This window comes from Sander lucioperca, chromosome 2, assembly GCF_008315115.2.
Source record: "Sander lucioperca isolate FBNREF2018 chromosome 2, SLUC_FBN_1.2, whole genome shotgun sequence".
Taxonomy (NCBI): domain Eukaryota; kingdom Metazoa; phylum Chordata; class Actinopteri; order Perciformes; family Percidae; genus Sander; species Sander lucioperca.
In genome coordinates, this window is record NC_050174.1 from 48220265 (window position 1) to 48244757 (window position 24493).

Below are 24493 nucleotides of genomic sequence, written 5' to 3' on the forward strand. Positions count from 1 at the left end.
TAACTGGTACCAGTGTTTAGTTACCTGGTATATAACTGGTACCCGCGTTTAGTTACCTGGTATATAACTGGTACCAGTGTTCAGTTACCTGGTATATAACTGGCACCCGTGTTTAGTTACCTGGTATATAACTGGTACCAGTGTTCAGTTACCTGGTATATAACTGGCACCCGTGTTTAGTTACCTGGTATATAACTGGTACCAGTGTTCAGTTACCTGGTATATAACTGGTACCAGTGTTCAGTTACCTGGTATATAACTGGTACCAGTGTTCAGTTACCTGGTATATAACTGGCACCCGTGTTTAGTTACCTGGTATATAACTGGTACCAGTGTTTAGTTACCTGGTATATAACTGGTACCAGTGTTCAGTTACCTGGTATATAACTGGTACCAGTGTTCAGTTACCTGGTATATAACTGGTACCAGTGTTTAGTTAACTGGTATATAACTGGCACTCGTGTTTAGTTACCTGGTATATAACTGGTACCAGTGTTCAGTTACCTGGTATATAACTGGTACCAGTGTTCAGTTACCTGGTATATAACTGGTACCAGTGTTCAGTTACCTGGTATATAACTGGTACCAGTGTTTAGTTACCTGGTATATAACTGGCACTCGTGTTTAGTTACCTGGTATATAACTGGTACCAGTGTTCAGTTACCTGGTATATAACTGGTACCAGTGTTCAGTTACCTGGTATATAACTGGTACCAGTGTTTAGTTACCTGGTATATAACTGGCACTCGTGTTTAGTTACCTGGTATATAACTGGTACCAGTGTTCAGTTACCTGGTATATAACTGGCACCAGGGTGTGGTAGTGCTGGTGCTGGTCCTGGTTAAACTGGTTTAAACTGGTCACATATTCTTTCCGGGACTCTTCAGCAGCTTGTTTTTTCTGTTGAGCCGTCTGACGAGCCTGAAACCAGCAGATAGTTTAACACAAAATAAACCAATAGAATAATGTACTGTGGAAGAAAATGAATCACCAAATAGTTTCACTCTTATTTTATCCTATTCTCTTTCCTGACATTTCTACTGTGCTGAAACTATTTACCTGAATAACAACCTTGAACTCTCTCCTGATTTAATTAAGTCTGTCTTACTGTTGTACTGCCTGTCTGCCTTTTCTTTGTCTGCTGTGTTGATAGGAAGCTTTTCCCTTTGATCACTTAGTTTATTTCGAGCCAGGGTTAAGTCTGACAGAGATTCACACCTTAACTAACGGCGCAGACGCTATCAAGTCTGTGCAAATCTCCTCTGACAGACTGGTGAGTTAAATGTCTTCTCACCTTTTTCTTCTGTTTCCTGTAAACTATAAAACCCAGAAACTTGTTCTTTTCAGAGAGAATCTATAGTTTCTGTGAACTCTCCACTGCACAGAATAAAACTCAGCTGTACCACAGAACTGGACCTGGGAGAAGTTTTAATCTCACTTTTTGCTCAGTGATCAACAACAATGTTAAGAACAGAGTTTGTGGTTTTTGGGTGAGTTAGTTGATGTAAAATGTTAATCAGTGAGCTTTAAAAATGTTCCTGAGATATCACTTTCACCAGAATGGGACAAACGGACGAACAGATGGCATAAAAACATCTTCACCATTCTGACAACACACGTCAACTTCCAGAAATAAATACTGCAAAGTGAGAAAATTCAACCAAATACCGAAACGCTGCAAGACGAGAAACTGTTTCCAGGGAACGCTAAAAAGTGACAAAACATTTTAGTTCATTTTCCTACACCACTTACTTTATGAGTTATAAAGAAGCGTGACCCAGCGGTGTGTATCACTTTGTAGTGTCCCATGACAACCCTTTCTGTGCTCGTCTGTATTTTCTGCAGCCTTTCTGGATTTTGTTGACTTTCCTCACTTTGCAGCATGTTTTCTGAAAGCTGTGCATGTTTTGTCTAATTGGTGATTTATTTATGTTTTGTCTATTTCAATGTGTTTTACAGTTTTAACATTGAGTGCATTGAGCTCTAAGGGCCACCGTAAAAACTACTTTTTACAGAAGAGAATGTAATTTAAAAAATACTTCTGCTGAAATACATAAAATAATTGAACAAGAAATGCAATACATGTAATACATTTACAATAAATGTGTGAAAGGAACTTACCTTCAGTGAGCAGCGCTGAGAAACAGACAGACAGACAGACAGGAGATTCAGTTACTTAAATTGCAAAATAATACTGTTCACACTCTCAGCTATAGTTACAGTTATGTTTATATAAATGCTGTTTATATATATATATATATATATATATATATATATATATATGTGTGTGTATATATGTATATATATTAGAGATGCACCAATTACAACTTTCTAGGTTGATTCTGATTTCTGATTTTCTTTGAGTTAGACCTGCTGATACCGATTTTAGCCGATTCCGATTTCATTTTTTCTAACCACTTTACAGCACACACAAATATTTATTTTCTATCTTTTCTTTAATAGAAAATGTTACATTTTATATAGAACATAGAACAGTTTTTAAATAGATAATCGATTGCTATAAAATACAACTATATAAATTACTCCTGGTGGGAAATTAACACACATCGAAAGTGCAATGTTATGGAAGAACCATTTCCTTCTACTACTACTACTACTACTACTACTACTACTACTACTACTACTACAACTACTACTACTACTAACTAAACTTCTGTATGTATGAAAACAGGGAAAACAGGTAATGTCAATACAACAATAGCCTATATAAATAACAAATAAAAATAAAATAAATATAGCCTTAATGCAGTATAAAGATATTTCTAAAAACACACACAGAGGCCTGTTTGAACGTCAACAGTAACGTTACCTGAAAACAGCGTGTAGTTCCTTTTTTAGCAAGTTTGCTTTATGTATCATTGTGCATAAATATGAACACTACCGTTGTTGTCAACGGGCTTATCTGCTAACGTTAGCTACCGGCGGTTACCTCGGAACAATCCAGCAAATAGACGGTACCCTAAAGTGCTGTTACCTGAAACAGGTGATTTAACGTCACCGCTCATTTTACAGTTTAACAACTAAACTAAACTCTTTAAAGATTCCTATGTTTTTAATGCTGGTTTTGAGCGGTATGCACCCCCACTAACCTGGAAAGCGTTTTAAACAGTAAAGTTAATACAGCGTGTCGGAGGAATACTGCGTCTCTTTTGTTTTGTTTTTTTGTTTAATACAGCGTCTCCTACAGCGGCCAGCGGGGCGTCAGAGGCAGAGGGACCGTAGCGTTCGCTAACATTAGCTTCTTGCCTCATCTGGGGTCTGATAAACAGTAAATTCATCAGTCAGTATGCCCAACGCTATTTTCTGATAAACTGTAGCTGTCATATTTCACGGGACCCGTACGAGTGCGATTTTCATGTTCCAGTTTTTCAGCCTCAGAGGGGAGAGAGAGCGGCTGACTGTTGGAGCTCTGTATAATTACGACTTTATGACATTTCATAAAAAGCTGATTGAGCAGCAGTGCGCCACTGCTACATGCATATAGCGAAAACCCTGCATGTGCACGTGTGATGTTGCGCGATGTAAATCATGCGGCACCCGAGTGAATTTGACCGGCATGAAATCGGCATATGTCAGACTGACCGGCCGGTTGCCGGTCATGGCCGGTCACGTGAAAATCGGCCAATTCCGGTCACCAGCCGGTCAATCGGTGCATCTCTAATATATATATATATACAGTATATTATATATTTGTTTCTGTCTACCTTCTCTCCGTCCGTCTTGTTGTCGAGGTCGATTCTGTCGGAGACTTGTTGAGCTCGCTCCGCCTCCTTACAGTCACGCTCAAACCGACGCTTGCTCTGACATCATCATTTATACCAGATTAAAGATAAACACTGATGACATCATTATTCATAACAGATTCAATGATGTATTAAAACATAATCCCAGTGTTTGAACATGAAGTTAAAGAGATAAGATGTGTTGTTGTTAATGTTAGGGTGATGATGTCACTCACAGACTCCAGCTGTTTCCACGAGCTCTCAATGTGCTGCTGGGCACGGCGGCCATCTTGGAAATGCTGCAACAAAATCAAAAAGTGGTCGACTTTGAACATGCTGGTGACATCATAATGTGTCCACACTGAACCGTGAGTTGAGGAAATGACTCTTATTGTGAAAGGTAGTGTGATTCCATTTACTCATTTACTTTAATACATGAGGACATTTGTGCACGTTAAACAGAACACGGTCAATACATAATGAATATCTTCACCCTGCTGACTGCTTAATTAAACTGTTTAAAACACGATGCAGACCTAAATAAATCATGCTAGGATGACATCTACAGTTTGCAGGAGTCATAAAAGCAGCAAGTTCAACACACGGGGAAGCAGCGAAAGTTCCTAGCTGCCCTGAACGCAGCACGGATGGAGGCAGGCTAGAAAGGACGACTTGCTGTTTTCAGGTTTTAAACATCTTTTACTTTTCCTGGAGAATCAGAAGATAAAAACAGGAGGAAGGAGAGTTTAATCCATAGATCACCAAAATAAAAGCCTCTAAACAGCTGTAAAAATGTAACCTGAGAAAAGACTTTATTTTAATTCTCATACCTCCTCCTCTGTTTAATATCCGATTTAACGTTATTCATATTTAATTTCATATGTTTTTTGTATTTATTACGCACGCACGCACGCACGCACGCACGCACGCACGCACGCACACACACACACACACACACACACACACACACACACACACACACACACACACACACACACACACACACACACACACACACACACACACACACACACACACACACAGACATACACACTCTTCAGCTTCTACATTACTTCCACCCAGCAGCTCTGAACACTGGATTGTGTCACTGACCCAGTTTTAACGCTGTATGTCTGAATGTGTGTGTGTGTGTGTGTGTGTGTGTGTGTGTGTGTGTGTGTGCGTGTGTGTGCGTGTGTGTGCGTGTGTGTGTGTGTGTGTGTGTGTGTGTCTGTGTGTGTGTGTGTGTGTGTGTGTGTGTGTGTGTGTGTGTCTGTGTGTGTGTGTGTCTGTGTGTCTGTGTGTCTGTGTGTGTGTGTGTGTGTGTGTGTGTGTGTGTGTGTGTTACAAGACATCAGAAATAATGAATGAGACAAAGAAACCGTTCTTCTCTCTGATTGGCTGGCAGCTGTGTGTTCAGGTCAAGCGTTTAACCTCTTAATATAAACCTACAGGTAACCATAGCAACAGAGTGAACCCTCAGTTAAATTAAACCGACAAACAGACTCCTGTAAAACAGCTGAATTAACCCTCTCTTTACGTTCTACACTACAAGCAGAGCGCTGTTCGTTTTATTTCTATAGTGATTAAAGAAAGGTTAGGGTAAAACTGGGATCCACATGCGTGTTGCTAAATGTTAAATTATTTCTTTGCATTTCGTTCCAACGGTTCCTCACACATCGCTGCAAACAGCGAGAACTGCTGATTGTGTCATTTTTCATTTGGTTGTGTTAGCGTTCACAGTGCACTTTGTCAAATACCAAAGAGTGAAAACAAATGTGGAAACGGTCTGTTGGACAGAATATCTGGCACTTCTGGTCTCACAAACAAGGGAGCAACTCCACATTTATAACAAAGTCTTGGGTTTTCTGGTTCTGCTTTAGTGTTTCTAATATTTTAGAAGAAGTTGATCAATGTGAGCAGCTGACAGACAGCGAGTGAAGGAGAGAGAGAGAGATGATGATGTCACACAGACCACCAGCGATGTGTGGTCAGAATAGTTTATGGATCTGAAAGTTATCATCCCTTATACCATGGTCTGAGTGAATACTCGATTCTGATTGGCTGCAGGGTGTCCATAAAAAAAGTGATATAGGACACCTACTAAAGGAGTTCCGTTGAAACGGTCTGTTTACCGTTCTAAATGAATGCGCTGCATTAAATCAAAAAGGAAATGTGCATTTATTATTTCCAACTCGTCCTCTGAACACCACAGGATCCTCTTCCTCTCTGGACTGACTTAGTTTGACAGAGAATAACGTTATCTCTCATCCCGTTCACTGTTCAGGTCGCTGCTTCAGGCTGCGCCGCTGCAGCCGACAGTAACGTTACACATCGCGGATCAAATTGTTGGTAAAAGTCATTATATTGTTTTGGGGACAATGACATGGCTGATAGCTAGCTTGTCTTGTTGTTCAACATCCTGTCAGTTTATTTTTACTGATTGGCAACTGTACACAATGTTATTGACTTTGGATCTTGCTAGCATAACGTCCTTCCTAATTCCTGGGGGGAGTCTACAACGTTTGCATTGCATAATGATTGTTCCAGGTATTAGTCAAACCGTCAGGCGTAACCAGGGAAACAGAGTTATTGTTTGGATAAACTTTAGATTTCGATTGTAAAAACTAATTAAAATATAAACTAATGGTTTAAAAATATGTTTGGCAAGTGACCATGGTATTAGCGGGTTAATGCCTGACGAGGTGTCCATTGTCAGGACTTCGGCAGAGGCAACCATCCTCCGCTGCCCGTCGGCCGGTTCACGCCTCGGCGTCGTCCAATAATTCTTGACAATGGACACCTCGAAAGGCATTAACCCTTACTTAAATCTGATAGAAGTCTGTAAACGGAGTGAAAGGTTGAAACTGCAGCTAGTAAATGGTTTTGGTTCACTTCCTGTATTTGGGTCGGATCGTTCTCACCTATAGTAGACTGACCTCTAGAGAACAGAGACCCTCGTTTTCAGGCAGACCACCTAAAGTAGACTGACCTCTAGAGAACAGAGACCCTCGTTTTCAGGCAGACCACCTAAAGTAGACTGACCTCTAGAGAACAGAGACCCTCGTTTTCAGGCAGACCACCTAAAGTAGACTGACCTCTAGAGACCAGAGACCCTCGTTTTCAAGCAGACCACCTAAAGTAGACTGACCTCTAGAGAACAGAGACCCTCGTTTTCAGGCGGACCACCTAAAGTAGACTGACCTCTAGAGAACAGAGACCCTCGTTTTCAAGCGGACCACCTAAAGTAGACTGACCTCTAGAGAACAGAGACCCTCGTTTTCAAGCGGACCAGAGTTGGATAAGCTTTCACACCGCAAACCAACCGGACCATCTGAGTAAACGCTCCAGGGTTCAGTTAAAAAGGACCAAACTGCTCAAGGCTGAAAGCAACCTAAATTCATTATCATCACTCCCCAAAGTCTGCGGAGCAGAGTTGTTTGTGAGGGTGTTAGTTAGTGTTTATATAAATATTAGTTTACTCACCGTCTTCCTCTCAGTCTTCACTTCCTGTGTGTATCGAGTCAGCTCACATGCGATCTGTGTGTTCAGGTTCTCAGCGAGTTCTTCTCTCTGAACCGCAAGTTCATTCAGCTGCTGGAGAGTCGCTGCAAACGCCAAACACCACGTGTACCTGCAACAACCAATCAAACACAGCTGGACCTTTTCCAACCAATCACAAACCTTAAATATATACTTTTCTGATTTAAATCCAGCTCTGTCATCTTGTCAATCTTTGACTCTAACCCAAACACTGTTTATCTGCACACACTGCACCAATCTTTGACTCTAACCCCGGATTTCCACTGAATACAGAACGTCTGAGGACCGGCTCCGCTGCGGAACGGCTCCGTGCTCCGCCATCCGTCAATACCCACTAGGTCCGGATTTGTTGCGGCACGGCTGCGGCCATGACTGACAGCTGTAGTCACGAGGACCCTCGCAAATTCACGTAGAATAGAACCACAAAACTACCACCAGTTAGTTTCCATCCAGAGGAGTAGAGGGGAAACTACTCTGAGCTGTGTTTTCAAGGTGTAGTGCATCTCCACGATCCACCGTGAGCAGGGCATATTTTATTTTGAAAATTAACCAGATTTTTATTTTGTTTCTGTGCTCGACTTCCTGTCCCCACTATCTGCCGTGTGCTGAATTGCTGCGGAGCTCTCCGGCGTCCGGCAAAAATAGAAGCTCTGCATATCTGCTCAGGAGGGCTGGGACCGCCGGAGCTGGGACGGAGTCGGGACGCAGACGTTCTGCAGTCAGTGGAAATACACACATTATACACACAATACACACAAATACACACATTATATACACACATTGACTTTAATGGAAACCTAATGACTCTGCCGCAGTTCCAGAGCGGCTCCGCAGCCGTTAAGCATCCAGTGGAAATTGGGGGTAACCCAAACACTGTTTATCTGCACACACAGCACCAATCTGACTCTACCCCAAACACTGTTTATCTGCACACACTGCACCAATCTGACTCTACCCCAAACACTGTTTATCTGCACACACAGCACCAATCTGACTCTACCCCAAACACTGTTTATCTGCACACACTGCACCAATCTGACTCTACCCCAAACACTGTTTATCTGCACACACAGCACCAATGTCTAACCCTATTCCAGGGGAGGTTAGTGCATTTGATGTCACACAAAATCAAACTTAAAGATAAAAATAGAAAGAAACTCGTTGACTGACCTGCTCTCATCCTCTCTGCTTCTCTTCGGGTGATACTTCTTAGACAGACTCCTGCAGACAGACAGGTGGAGAGAGAGACAGGTGGACAGACAGACAGGTGAAGAGAGAGACAGGTGGAGAGACAGACAGGTGGACAAAGAGACAGGTGGAGAGAGAGACAGGTGGAGAGATAGACAGGTGGAGAGAGAGACAGGTTACATACAGGTGACGTCGATGTGATGTTCAGGTGAGCTCCAGGTGACGTCAGTACCTGATCTGTTTGGCGTAGCTCAGCTCGATGTCAGCTCTCTCTTTTATAAACTTGCTGTATCTCTCCAGGAAGTCGATTCCCCAGCTGGTGTGTTTTTCCAAGTTATCAAACTGATCCTATAACAGAAAACAGAAATCAGTGTGGAAACGTTCTGTTATCTCTGATAATAGTTTACTGCAGTTCTCTATCATCCCAAGACGATCCCTCTGTCCTGTTACTTATTCCATATTTTCAATTCAATTTTATTTTATTTATAGTATCAAATCATAACAGGAGTTATCTCGAGACACTTTACAGATAGAGTAGGTCTAGACCACACTCTATAATTTACAAAGACCCAACAATTCTAGTAATTCCCCCAAGAGCAAGCATTCAGTGTGACAGTGGTGAGGAAAAACTCCCTTTTAGGAAGAAACCTGGGACAGACCCAGACTCTTGGTAGGCGGTGTCTGACGGTGCCAGTTGGGGGTGTGAGGAACAGTGGCAATAATACTCATAATAAAGATAATGGATCAGTGACTAGAAATGGTAGTCGTAGTAGTTCATGTCATAGCAGGGCACTGCAGTGGGGATATGTTGGGGGATAACTCTTTTAGACACCCAGCGAGGAGCCGGTGCAGCCCAGAACTCCAATGTGCAACAAACTTATTTTTAAATGGACGCTATATACATGCCAAACAGGTAGTCCGCAAGACGCAGGACCATAAACAGACCCTAACACCTATGTCGGGTTAGGTGGCAGTAGCTCAGTCAGTAGGAAGTTGGGTTGGGAACCAGAGGGTTGCTGGTTCAAGTCCCCATACGGACCAAAGTATGGTGGTGGACTGGTAGTTGGATAGGTGCCAGTTCACCTCCTGGGCACTGCCAAGGTGCTCTTGCGCAAGGCACCGAACCCCCATCTGCTCGGTGCACCTTTCCATGGGCAGCCCCCTCACTCTGACATCTCTCCATTAGTGCATGTATAGGTACTGAGTATGTGTGTGTAATTCTGGCCTGTGTGTAATAACAACAGAGTGAAAACATTGTAATTTACCTTGCAGGATTAATAAAGTAAACATTATTATTATTAGGGCCCGAGCACGAAAGTGCGAAGGAACCTATTGTTTTTGCTCAGATTATTTTTACCAATTCTTCGTTGCATTTTTGAGGGGGTTAGAATGCAAAAAAACTCACAAAAATGTGCACACGTCACAACTGGTGAAAATTGCAAAGATTCAAAAAAATGACACGCTATTGCAGAAAAAAAAGCGTTTGGCCCTATAACTCCCAAACCGTACATCTCACATTCATAAACCTTATATCTTAAGGTTCCCTGGATCCAGCTGAATCTCCTGATAAAATTTGATGGGTACCATCTAGGGCCACTCATGAGGCCACCCCTACAGTAAGGTACTGATTGGTCAAAGTGGGCGTGGCCTATAGGACCCTAATTGTTTTAGCCCTTGGGCACATTTTTGACAGCCTCAGTATATACAAAAACTCACAAAAATTGGCGCCCACATAACCACCTGGGAGCTTTGCGAGACTGTACAGCGATTTGGCCCAAACCTGTAAGTGGGCTCCATAGCGCCCCCCTAATGCCTGGAAGGCCTTAACTTGGACATAGTTGCTCCGATCTTCACCAGATTTAATACCCATATTGCTGTAATCATTGCAGACATATTTCCCATTTACCTTCATTAGATCCGCCCAACCGGAAGGAAGGCGTATTTTTCATGTGTTTTACATTCTTTCGAATTTGTCCTAGGCCGTGATTTCAATCTTCTTGAATCTTTGCAGGTAGTATCTGTTGACCCTCATGACGAAAAGTTATCCAGAGAATTTTGATAGTTGAAAAAATGCGCAAGTTACAGCAACTTCCTGTCTAAACAGGAAGTTGCGTTATATTGGCAGCAATTATTCCAATTGCCCCGAAACTTGATAAGATTGTTCTTCATGGCCGGTTTAGCATCTGTGCCAAACTTGGCGTCAATCGGCCATTAGATGGCGCTGTTTTATTTTTTTTAATTAATCAGCAAAATATTGATATATGGGAAACCTACTCTGTCTAACTACTCCTGGGGCGTGAGTCCGATCGGCACGAAAACTGGCATATAGACTCGGAGGACCCTCATGACAAAAAGGTATCAAAAGAATTTTAATAGCTAACACATTGCGCAAGTTACAGAGCACCAACTTCCTGTAGGTGAGTGTCGACACAGGAACGGTTGTATCTTGCACACGGCTATTCCGATGGACGCAAAACTTAAGAGAGTTGTTCCTCATGTGCCAATGAGGCTGTATGCCAAATATGGCGTAAATTGGCCTTTAGATGGTGCTGTTTTCATTTTTTTAATTAATTAGCAAATTCGCTTGGAGCGAAACCTACTTTTTTTAACTGCTCCTAGAGCGTGAGTCCCATCTGCACAAAAATGTACACGTAGACTCGGTGGACCCTCTTGACTAAAAGTTATCAAAAGAATTTTGATAGCTAAAACAATGCGCAAGTTATGGAGGAACAACTTCCTGTAGGTGGCTGTTAAAACATGAACGGTTGTATCTTGGCAAAAGTTATTCTGATTTAGATGAAACTTAGAATGTGTGGTCTACATGTGATGTTGCATCTGCTAGTACCCCCGACTGCAAGAACGCGAGGGCCCGATCATCGCTGCTTGCAGCTTTAATTATTATTATTATTATTATTATTATTATGTCAACCAGCATACGCTACGTTGACCTCAGAGGGTCTACAACAAGCCACACCCAGCATGCACTCCCCAAAGGATTTAGACGGTAGAACCTGAAAACGTGGAGCGAGATGACCAAGTGGCTGCTGCACAGATGTCCGTGAGAGAGGCCCACGCGGTAGCCACACTCAGTTAGTTAGTGGATCATTAGTTATCTACACACACTGAGAGGACATCAGTCACTAATTCACTCCCTCCCTCGCCATCTTCCACACTTTTTGGCATTTTGAGAGAGAAGACCCTGTCTCAGGTCTTTATTACCACTAGTTTTAAAGTAAAGAGCGATAAAAAGCTGTTATTATCTCACATTGTAATTACATGATTGAAAAATCTGTGGTATTGTATTTTCATTCACAAAGAACACTTTGTCATGGTTTGTGTTCAGTCCAAACTAAAGAAATCAGTCAACTGAGAGATGCTGTAAAAGAAAAATAACAGCACACTACAGTAATCTGCAGTCTACAGACTTCTTTACTTCCTCTCCTTTAGGATGTCCCGCTGCACGGTGAACGGGTTAAACTAGATCTTTAGGATGTCCTGCTGCACGGTGAACGGGTTAAAGTGGATCTTTAGGATGTCCTGCTGCACGGTGAACAGGTTAAAGTGCATGTTTAGGATGTCCTGCTGCACGGTGAACAGGTTAAAGTGGATGTTTAGGATGTCCCGCTGCACGGTGAACAGGTTAAAGTGCATGTTTAGGATGTCCTGCTGCACGGTGAACAGGTTAAACTAGATCTTTAGGATGTCCTGCTGCACGGTGAACAGGTTAAAGTGCATGTTTAGGATGTCCCGCTGCACGGTGAACAGGTTAAACTAGATCTTTAGGATGTCCTGCTGCACGGTGAACAGGTTAAACTAGATCTTTAGGATGTCCTGCTGCACGGTGAACAGGTTAAACTAGATCTTTAGGATGTCCTGCTGCACGGTGAACAGGTTAAACTAGATCTTTAGGATGTCCTGCTGCACGGTGAACAGGTTAAAGTGCATGTTTAGGATGTCCTGCTGCACGGTGAACAGGTTAAAGTGGATGTTTAGGATGTCCTGCTGCACGGTGAACAGGTTAAAGTGGATGTTTAGGATGTCCTGCTGCACGGTGAACAGGTTAAAGTGGATGTAAAAGTGAATGTTGATGCAGTTTTTAATCTCCTTTAGATTTCCTGGCACTACGTCTTCTTAGTTCATTTATCTGAAGACATTTCTTTCTATTTATGGAGTTATTTTGATGTGGGATTTGTTTTAAACATCTAATGTTTGTTCTTTAAGATCAAATACAGTTTTGGTGATACTTCTGATAAGAGGACACATCTGATGTTCTGCACAGTTTATAGAAATGAAGGAAGATTTTTTTCAGTCATCCCTCCTTTCAATAAGTTGATGCAGCAAACACTCTGTTTATTCTGATTTATGTTACGTGTTTTTCTTTCATTTAATAGTTCTAGAGGATGCAGAGGAATTTACGTTCCATTTAAGCTTTTATTATTTTATTTTATCTCCACTGAAAGATGTCAACATATAACATATAACTATATTAATCATATGAAGCTATTATTATTAATAATAATATTATTATTAATTGTTTCTGTGTGTCTGGTCTCTGCAGCATCATGGAGGAGCTGCTGACGTCACTCACCGTGTTGCTATGGCAGAGGAGACAGAAGCACGAGGGCCTCTCTCTCACACACACACACACACACACACACACACACACACTCACACTCACACTCACACTCACACTCACACACACACACACACACACAGAGGCCGGCAGATAAACCCTTACAGCTGATGCTAACGCTGATGCTAACCGGGTTAATCCCGGGATTCAGGCGGTAATGATGGTGCGGTGCAGCAGCAGTGTGAGAGGGTACGTACCCAGAGCTCGGTGCCCCAGCTGCAGCTCATGGTGTCCGCTCTGCTCCTCCTCGCGCTCCTCCTGATGCTCCGACAATCAGTGCGAGCTGCTGCCGGCCGCGCGCATCCTCACACCCCGTCTGTGTGTCTGTCTGTCTGTCTGTGTGTGTGTGTGTGTGTGTGTGTGTGTGTGTGTGTGTGTGTGTGTGTGTCTGTCTGTCTGTCAGTCTTTGTCTCTGTGAGCAGCAGCAGAAAGCAGAGGACGCGGTCACGCGCGGCGCGTCTCCCCAGAGAAGCCTTTGTCATCAGAGAGAGAGAGAATATGTGTGTGTGTGTGTGTGTGTGTGTGTGTGTGTGTGTGTGTGTGTGTGTGTGTGCTGAACATGCGCAGTAGCAGCCAGCCCTGCAGTCTGAACAGAGAATAGAAATATAAAGAGTCAGTTTGCATTAAACATGAAATATAATTAATATTTATAATAATGAAAGAGAGGTGACAGGAAGTCCTCCAGCAGGTGGCGCTGTTCTTTCATTAATCATGTGTTCTGATGTCAGCAGTGACGTCATCACATCCTTTTTTACATCACATATTCATGTTATCTAAATGGACTGAATGTTTATTATATTCATATGTTATGATAGTTTGATATAAAGCTGAACAGGCTGTAGCGATGACAGGAGCAGTATTATTATTAGTATTATTATTATTATTATTATTATTATTATTATTCAGTCCTTAGTTTTAAAGATGCTTCTATTTGGATTTAATTTGAGAGAATATTTATTTGAATTATTTTTATTTCTGTTTTTATATTTCTCTCTTCTGTCCTGATTGGTGGAACCAAGTATTTGTAGCAGATTTTGAGTTGTTTTTCATATATTTGTTGCTAAAAGAAAATCTACAAACGCGTTACATTTTTTTAATCGCATGCCGGCATTTATTAATTTATTTTCCACTTCCCTGGGCTTGGCGTGGTCCTAACAGGCTACTATTTTGACCCTTTGCAGCACCGTTACTTATCATCAAGCTGCCACTTCCTCCTAACACATCCTGCTGCTGCTGCTGCTGCAGCATGATGGAGAAACACAGCAGCAATAACTCTGAATGGAGCTTTTTATTTTCAGAAACTCCCGGACGGCTCGTAGACAAGTCAAAGCCATATGCACGTTGTGTAAAGCCAAATTAAAATATCACCGAAGCACGTCAAGCTTGAGCTACCAGCTACGAGCTCATTAACGTGACTCAGGTTGATGCTAGCGGGCTCAGGCTAAGCAGTATTTTGGAGAGTGCTACTCGCCGACCTGTTGATGAAACCAAATCCAAAAAATGACTACAGCTCTTGCAAAATGGGTGGCAACTAACTGCAGACCTGTCAGCATGGTAGAGAACTCGGGTCTTAAAGACTACGGTTGGCATGTTCTGAATTGTGCAATAATGACAGATTTCTTTTGTTTAGAGTAAATAAATAAATAATAAACAAATACAAATCTTAAAGTCAAGTTCATAAAGTCACTTTCTTTGCATTCATTTGATTCCCAATTAAGATCCACTGGTAACAATGGCTTTCCATTGTTAATATGAACTTAAAAACTGTTCTGAAATGCAAAATAATAGAATTTTAATCATGTGATAAAACATGTGATTAATCGCGATTAACTATAGAAATTCGGCGATTAATCGCGATTTAAAAAAAAAAAAATCGTTTGACAGCCCTATATATATATATATATATATATCAGTGTTGGGCATGTTACTTCCAAAATGTAATACATTATTGATTACTAGTTACTGTCATTTGAGAGTAATTAGTTATATTACAATATTACCATCTCTGAATTGTAATTATTACACTACGTTTGCATTACTTTTGAGTTACTTTCACCAAAATAATAGGGGAAGTTTGACTTGGCAGCTAGCTTGTAAATTTCACCACCAGATCAATAAAATCTCCTCTTTATCCACTTTAATACATCATAGATTATTCATAATATTTTGCATCATTAATATGAATATGCAAAGCAACTAAAGCTATAAAAAAGAGAAGTAAAACATACAATAGGCAAGTAGGAGAAAATGAAAATACTCAATTAAAAGTACCTTACATTGTATTGAAGTATGGCATTGTTGTAAAATGTTTAAAGCACTTGAATAAGAAATTCATGTTGTTTAGTTTAAAACAGTCTAAAGGAAATGTTCAATTATAGCGTGATTAAAACTCACTATTTACATTATTTACAGTATTTACAGCTGATATGTGAAAAAGGTACACATCCTTATTTGTTTAACAGTAATTTAGTTTTACTGCGAACCGTCACAGGAAGTGCTTTTATTTTGAAGTAGGCTACACGGAAGTTGTCTGTTGTGTACTCTTGCTAGCTTACTGAGATCAACGTGATACGCTAGATACAAAACATGTCCGTCAAGCTTAATTTGTTCACTTTCTTGTTTGTAAAACTTCAATATATTGAACAGTAAACAGTCACAGTAAAAGCCATTTCACTACAGAGTTACATAGATACTTTCCACGGCTGATAAAATGCAATGGTATTAGGTGTAGCAAGCCTCAACGTTAATTCCCGACATGTTGTCATGTCAGCAGCTCGGACACACTGCTGTCCGCGCTGAGGTACCGTGGGACACAGATGTTGTCCCTACCGTCACCTGTTGGGACACAGATGTTGTCCCTACGGTCTCTGGTTCTGGCTCTGACCGCGGGAACAGTGATGGGACAGCTCGCTTCAATGCAGCGTAATAACTCCAGAAAATAATGTCCATCTCGCAAATGTATATGTCCATGCAGTCATCTCAACCATTGTATACAGGAACAGGAAATAATACTCACGGCTTTTTTTTTTTCCTGTGAAGAAATGTTTCACGGTGTTGGTGAATTCTTAAAAAAATCAAAACACCATTAAATGTTGCGTTAAAATGCGTTGTAACTCGCGTTACTGAGATTGTAATGGGTATAATATTACCGAAATTTAATTAGCAATGCGTATTACCGAAATTCAATTCAATTCAATTCAATTTCAATTCAATTCAATTTTATTTATAGTATCAAATCATAACAAGAGTTATCTCGAGACACTTTACAGATAGAGTAGGTCTAGACCAAACTCTGTAGTTTACGAAGCCCCAACTATTACAGTGGTTGCCTCAAGAGCAAGCATTAGCAGTAGCTATTGCGACAGTGGCGAGAAAAACTCCCTTTTTCGTTAGGAAGAAACCTGGGACAGACCCAGACTCTTGGTAGGCGGTGTCTGACGGCACCAGTTGGGGGAGTGGTGAATGGTGGCAATAATAGTCATAATAAAGATAGTGAAACGGTGATCACAATGGTAGTCGTAGTAGTTCATGTCTTAGTAGGACGTAGGTGTAGTGTGGCACAGCAGCCTGGGTGGACGCAGTTGGACGCGGCAGGACGCAGTCGGACACTGCGGGGAATCGCAGAGCGTAGCAGGGTGTAGTAAGTCCATAGCGTCAGCTGCACCCAGGACCCCGGTGTAGGTGCCACCCAATTCCAAGGCGATGTTCTGGGTGAAGAAGAAGCAAAGGGACTCCGGGGAGAAAACTCCCCAGAGATAGGTTAGTAACAGGCATTTCTGGGACTAAGATGCACACAAAAGGAGACAAGTGAAAAGAGAGAAGAGGGAGTAGCTCATAGTGTCCTTGGTAGGAGCTTCCCACAGCAGTCTAGAGTTATAATAGCATAACTAAGAGAGGCAGGCTAAAGCTAAAGAGAGGGGCCCTGGACTGGGCTCGTACTCTCCCCTGCCGGAACGGGTTTGTACTTCCTGCCTCCCTCTACTCTACTCTACTATGCTGCAACTCCTCACTCCCTAACTATAAGCTTTATCAAAGATGATGGTTTTCAGTTTATTCTTAAATGTGGCGACGGTGTCAGCCCCCTGAACCCATGTTGGGAGCTGGTTCCACAGGAGAGGAGCCTGATAGCTGAAGGCTCTGGCTCCCATTCTACTTTTAGAAACTCTAGGAACCACAAGTAGCTCTGAGTTCTGGGAGCGTAGTGCTCTAGTGGGACAATAAGGTACTAAGAGCTCTTCTATGTATGATGGTGCTTGACCATTTAGTGCTTTGTAGGTCAGGAGAAGGATTTTAAATTCAATCCTGGATTTTACAAAATTGTGGGTCATCCAGGATTTTATATCTTTAATGCACGCTTGAAGTTTAGCTAACTGACCGCTTTCGTCGGGCTTAATTGACAGATATAATTGGGTGTCGTCTGCGTAACAGTGAAAGTTAATTGAGTGTTTCCTAATAATATTGCCTAGAGGAAGCATATATAAAGAGAATAGAATTGGTCATCATCATCATCATAGCTTTATTTGTATAGCGCCTTTCATACACAGAGTGCAGCTCAAAGCGCTTTACATCCAAAACATTCAACACAACTCTCGCAGGAGCACATTTAAAGCACGGAAACAGTATATTTGCACTGTTGCACTGGTATTTTGCTTATTAGTTGACTGAATAATAATAATAATCACATACATAACATAACATAGCAGGGACAGATACAGCATGACATGAAGGAGAGGAGAGGGAAAAAAAAGCAACTCTCAGACTATCCTCATAAAGATAAGAACAGTGTGGGAACAGGAAAAAACACCTCAGCACATAGGCACACAAGCAGTACATTTGCACTGCTGAACATAACATAACATAACATAAATGTACAGTTGCACATTTAGCGGCGAAGGCGTGGGACTGGGGAGGGGGTAGGTTGGGGGAGTTTGGCCTGCTGAGAAACGCACAGCCCGGCAGTCCCACTAGTGTCCCAGTCCGCAGAATGTTATAGCGATAACACAGCACGTTGCCGTGGTGACACCCTTGAACAGTCCAGAACCGATACGACAATCAGCAGGCAGTGGGGAAGACGGGGGAGGAACCAAGAGAGTCTCGCTTGCAGAGCCCCAACAGGGTGACTGTTTGTTCCAAGAAACGGCCTTAGCAAGGCCGTTCAGGATAAGGGAGCCGAAAGATTAAATTTGTTTTGTCTACACGAATGGCTGCTCTAATTTAGACATACATTCTATTGTTCAACTGTTCAACTGTTCAACTGGTCAATTTTTCTTTCCAAATCCATGACCTTCCTCATGATGGTATCCAAGCCGCGGGTCATTACCATGTTGTTTTCCATCACGCGATTAATAGTTCCAGTTTGCGAACTGATCGCTTTTTCGACAGCTTCAGTCAGGCCAGGCAGCTTCCTTGGGCTTTGGACAGCTACCAAAGTCTTTCCAATTTTTCGATAAACCAGAGCGAAGCATCCTCCAATCAGCAACATTCCAGTTATCAGGGTTCCAAATAGGTAGATATCCTCAACGTCCTCCACGGAAAGAGCAGAGAGACACACGACACGCCATTTCTCCCAGCCGTCCATCGTATACCCCTCAGCAAACGTCCCGTCAGGACATGCTGGCTCACCCGAACCAGTGCTCCTCCTCGAGAATACAGTGTCAATTGCGTTGAGAGACCAGTTAATCAATTCCATGATTTTTAGGTATTTGTAGAGCCTTGCAGGGAGAGTCTCTAAAAAGTTAACAACAGACAACACAAGACAAGATAGCAAGCAGGGTAGGCCTGGGAGGGAGAGGGAGAAAAAAAGCGACCGCCTTCGCTGAGAGCTGGAAAAGAAAAGCCGATGGTCCAAGCACTGAGCCTTGAGGAACGCCATGGCTAACTTTAGCATATTTGGATGGTTTATCGTTAATATTAACAAATTGGGATCGCTCAGAGAAGTAGGACTTAAACCAGCTTAGTGCGATTCCTTTAATGCCAACTAAATGTTCCAGTCTCTGTAAGAGGATGGTATGGTCAATAGTGTTGAATGCAGCACTAAGATCTAATAAGACAAGTATGGAGACAAGTCCTTTGTCAGCAGCAGTTAGAAGGTCGTTAGTGATTTTCACCAGTGCCGTCTCTGTGCTATGATGCTTTCTAAATCCTGACTGAAAGTCTTCAAATAGACTATTTCTATGCAGAAAGTCACACAATTGATTAGCGACTACCTTCTCAAGGATTTTGGAGAGAAACGGGAGGTTTGATATAGGTCTATAGTTGGCTAAGACCTCAGGGTCGAGGGTGGGTTTTTTCAGAATAGGTTTTATCACAGATACTTTAAAAGACTGCGGTACGTGACCCGTTAATAAGGACATATTGATCGTATCTAGTAGTGTGGTATTGACCATGGGTAGTGCTTCTTTAAGTAGCCTCGTTGGAATGGGGTCTAAGAGACAGGTAGTTGGCTTAGCTGAAGAGACCCTTAACATTAAGGTCTAAAGGATGAAAGCTGTCTAAATAAGTATCAGGTCTTATCGTTCTCTCTAGCCCTCCTGCGCCCAATGGTGAGCCGTTAGAAGCTGTGGGCAGAAGGTGATGAATTTTTTCTCTAATTGTTATAATTTTATCATTAAAAAAGGTCATGAAGTCATCACTGCTCAGAGCTATAGGAATAGATGGCTCAACAGAGCTATGACTCTTTGTCAGCCTGGCTACAGTGCTGAAAAGAAACCTTGGGTTGTTCTTACTTTCTTCTATTAGTATTGAGTAGTAGTCTGATCTGGCATTTCTGAGGGCCCTCCTATAATTTTTTAGACTATCTTGCCAATCCACACGAGATTCTTCCAGTTTGGTGGAACGCCATTTACTTTCAAGTTTTTGTGAGATTTGCTTTAATTTACGAGTTTGGGAGTTATACCAAGGTGCTAGTTTCCTTTCCTTCATCATCTTCTTTTTGAGAGGAGCAACAGAGTCTAGAGTAGTCCGTAGGCAGGCCGTAGCAGCGTCTACAAAGTTATCAAGTTGGGAGGGACTAAAGTTAACATAACGGTCCTCTGTTATATTAAGGCATGACATTGAGTTAAGTGCTGTTGGAATATCTTCCTTAAATTTAGCTATAGCACTGTCAGATAAGCATCTAGTGTAGAAACTTTTATTTAATTTCGTATAGTCTGGTAGTAGGAATTCGAAAGTTATTAAAAAATGGTCTGATAATAAAGGATTCTGCGGAAATACTATTAAATCGTCAATTTTGATGCCATATTCTAGCACAAGGTCGAGGGTGTGGTTAAAACAGTGCGTGGCTTTATGCACCCTCTGACTGAAACCAATAGAATCTAGCAGTGAATTGAAAGCAGTACTAAGGCTATTGCTGTCAACGTCCACATGGATATTAAAATCACCTACAATAAGTACTTTGTCTGATTGAAGGACTACGCATGATAAAAACTCTGAGAATTCAGATAAAAACTGAGAATATGGACCTGGTGCTCGGTAAACAACAACGAATATAATTGGCTGTACTGTTTTCCATGTTGGGTGTTGAAGATTAAGAACAAGGCTTTCAAACGAATTATAATTTAGTTTAGGTTTAGGATTAATTAACAGGCTTGAGTCAAATATGGCTGCAACTCCCCCTCCTCGGCCTGAGCCTCGTAGAATTTGGGTATTATTATGACTGGGAGGAGTGGCTTCGTTTAAACTAACATATTCGTCATGGCCCAGCCAGGTTTCGGTGAGGCAGAATAAATCAATGTGGTTATCTGATATCAATTCGTTTACCAATAATGCTTTCGATGACAGAGATCTAATATTTAATAGTCCACATTTGATTTTCCCATTCTGTTCTATTGTTGCAGTGGTTGTTTTAATTCCAATTAGGTTGTTTAGTATAGCACCTCTTTTGTTAGTGTTTTGTTTAAACGGTCTCAGTCGGGGGACAGACACGGTGGTTATGGGATTATGAATGGGTGATTGCTCTGAAGGGAGCACAGAGGGGCGTGTAGCGCTGTATCTCTGATTATTGACTTTGGGAGAGTGTGTCTGGTGAGTGTGCTTGTGGGAGTGTTTATGGGATGTAAACAGTCAATCAGAGGTCTGGGTATGCAGGGCGTGGTGCAAATTTCCACGTAGCATCTGGCTTCCGCGTGTATTGGGATGAATCCCATCCCTGCTGAACAGGGAGCCACGTTCCCAAAACAGATTGAAGTTGTCAATAAAACCTATCTTGTGAATGCTGCATGTGAGCTGGAGCCAGGTGTTAAGGGAGAGTAGTCTACTAAAGAGGCATGATCCGCGACCTAGAGATGGAAGTGGGCCCGAAATAAAAACCGACTTCCCAGTGCTTTTTAAAGCCTCAATGAGAGTGGTAAAGTCTCGCCTTGTGCGCTCACACTCCTGAATCCGAGTGGACATGTCGTTATGTCTACAATGGACCACGATGCGTTTGATAGAGGTCGGAAATGAGGGTATCAGGTCCATAACTTTAGCCAGGATGTCTGCAACTTTGGCTCCGGGAAAACAGTGTGTGACAGCATTATGAAACCGTAGGTCTCTAGTGATGGAGTCCCCAAAAATTACTGTGGTTAGGGGGAAGAGCGGACGAGGAGTGGGGGGGTGTGGATAGCCGGTGACGGGAGCAAAACAGTCAGTGTCGGTTTCAGATGGGCAGGGAAAAGAAGAGGAAGATTGCTTACCGTTCGGTTGTGGGGATTGTTTTTGAGGAACGTTGTCATTTGGCCGATCCAGGCAGTGTAGGCCACCGGACCGTCTGACTACCGCATCCCTCAGAAGCTTTCGCCGCGCGGTAGCAATCGTCTTCCGTGACGACAGCTGGTCAGTCTGCTTTGAAGCGGGGAGAGCCCGGTGAGCCGCAGTGGCCGCCACCGGCTCCGACTCCGACAAGGCATTGAAGCGGTTGGAGAGGCTGAGGGCAGGAGGCGATGGAGCCCTACCCGAGGCTCTCTTTCGGCCGCAAACCACCTCAGTCCAGGGTGGCTTGATAACCGGTGTCGAGCAGGACGATGGGCGTGGGCAGGCAGCTGGGTCCCATGGCGCGGTATCCTGGAAGGCCGCCGAGAGAGATGAGATCCGGAGCGACTGATTATGAGCCACGTCCAAGCAGGCGGTTAACAAAGCATCTTTGGTTTTTAAGTCCTTGGAAAGCCGACGAACATCTTCCCTGAGGTCAGCAATTTCTTTGTTTGTATTATTAAACAACGAGGAAATGCTGAGGGGGAGTGGGGACTCGCCAGGTGTAGAGGTTGCCATGAAGCTAGCGTTAGTTTAGCCGGTAGGCCTAGTCTTGATAAATTAGCGTGAGGCTAATACTTACTTACACGTAAAAATGTATCTTTGGTTTTAAAAACACTTTATTAGTATAATAAAAACTAGGCGATAGAGCCGACTGTTAGGTAGGAGGTTGAAGGCAGCTGCCGGCTGCCTCGTCCCCGCCGACTGCTGTCGCTTGTGGATGACGTAGGTACGTACTAGAGAATTCAATTAGCAATATATATATATATATATATATATATATATATATATATATATATATATATATATATATACTCACCTAAAGGATTATTAGGAACACCATACTAATACCGTGTTTGACCCTATCCTCTCAATATGGGCCAACATTTCTAAAGAATGCTTCCAGCACCTTGTTGAATCAATGACACAAAGAATTAAGGCAGTTCTGAAGGTGAAAGGGACCCCCACACCATTATACCCCCACCACCAGCCTGCCCAGTGGTAACAAGACATGACGATCCATGTTCTCATTCTGTTTACGTCAAATTCTGACTCTACCATCTGAATGTCTCAACAGAAATCGAGACTCATCAGACCAGGCAACATTTTTCCAGTCTTCAACTGTCCAATTTTGGTGCCCTCGTTCAAATTGTAGCCTCATTTTCCTGTTTTTAGTGGAGATGAGTGGTACCCGGTGGGGTCTTCTGCTGGTGTAGCCCATCCGCCTCAAGGTTGTGTGTGTTGTGACTTCACAAATGCTTGGCTGCATACCTCGGTTGTAACGAGTGGTTATTGGAGTCAAAGTTGATCTTCTATCAGCTGGAATCAGTCGGCCCATTCTCCTCTGACCTCTAGCATCAACAGGACTGCAGCATATTGGATGTTTTTCCTTTTTCAGACCATTCTTTGTAAACCCTAGAAATGGTTGTGGGTGAGAATCCCAGTAACTGAGCAGATTGAGAAATACTCAGACCAGCCCATCTGGCACCAATAACCATGCCACGATCAAAGTTGCTGAGATCACCTTTCTTTCCCATTCTGACATTCAGTTTGGAGTTCAGGAGATTGTCTAGACCTGGACCACCCCCCTAAATGCATTGAAGCAGCTGCCATGTGATTGGTTGAGTAGATAATTGCATTAACGAGAAATTGAACAGGTGTTCCTAATAACCCTTTAGGTGAGCGTGTGTATATATATATATATATCATGCCATTTTTAATTTGATGATTGTAAAGGTAGATAATAAAACGTTTAAATTGTTTGTTGTTTGTGTGTGAAAGTAAATAAATGATGTACAGTTAGGTACGGAAATATTTGGACAGTGATACAATTTTCATAATTTTGGCCCTGTGCGCTAACACGATGGATTTGAAAATAAATCATTGAGATGAAATTGTAGTGCAGACTTCCAGCTTTATTAACATCAAAAGTGGAGGAAGGATTTAGGAATTACACACATTCTCATACATAGTTCCCTTATATCAAGGGACCTAAAGTAATTGGACAAATTAATATAATCATAAATAACATGTTCATGTTCCAGACTTCAGGCGATGACTGCCTGAAGTCTGGAACTCATAGACATCACCAAACGTTGGGTTTCCTCCTTTGTGATGCTTTGCCAGGCCTTGCCTGCAGCTGCTGTTTGTTTGCAGGTTTTTTTGCCTTATGTTTTGTCTTAAGCAAGTGGAATGCATGCTCGATCGGATTGAGATCAGGTGATTGACTCGGCCATTGTAGAATATTCCACTTCTTTGCCTTGAAAAACTCCTGGGTTGCTTTTGCAGTATGTTTTGGGTCATTGTCCATCTGTACTGTGAAGAGCTGTCCAATCAACTTTGTTGAATTTGGCTGAATATGAACAGACAGAATGTTCCTATAGACTTCAGAATTCATGCGGCTGCTTCCATCTTCTGTCATATCATCAATAAACACTAGTGACCCAGTGCCAGTGGAAGCCATGCATGCTCATGCCATTACACTGCCTCCACCATGTTTTATAGGTGAGGTCCCAAGCCTTCTCCATACTTTTCTCTTCCCATCATTCTGGTACAGGTTGATCTTAGTTTCATCAGTCCAAAGAATGCTGTTCCAGAACTGGGCTGGCTTTTTAGATGTCTTCTGGCAAACTCTAATCTGGCTTTTCTATTCTTGAGG

At 42.3% G+C, this 24493-nt stretch overlaps 1 protein-coding gene across 1 annotated transcript in view; it reads right to left on the bottom strand.

Annotated features, from left to right (window-relative positions):
- The window catches only part of fnbp1a (formin binding protein 1a), a 48755-nt gene that overhangs the window by 21631 nt on the left and 2631 nt on the right, over positions 1-24493 (bottom strand). The window contains exons 2-9 of the mRNA XM_031309388.2: positions 13305-13443; positions 8707-8822; positions 8457-8507; positions 7230-7377; positions 3980-4042; positions 3726-3821; positions 2122-2136; positions 793-921 (exon numbers count right to left, since the gene is read on the bottom strand). Coding sequence (XP_031165248.1) covers positions 793-921; positions 2122-2136; positions 3726-3821; positions 3980-4042; positions 7230-7377; positions 8457-8507; positions 8707-8822; positions 13305-13334 — 648 coding nt within the window. The 5' untranslated portion in view covers positions 13335-13443. The remainder of the gene's footprint in view (positions 1-792; positions 922-2121; positions 2137-3725; positions 3822-3979; positions 4043-7229; positions 7378-8456; positions 8508-8706; positions 8823-13304; positions 13444-24493) is intronic.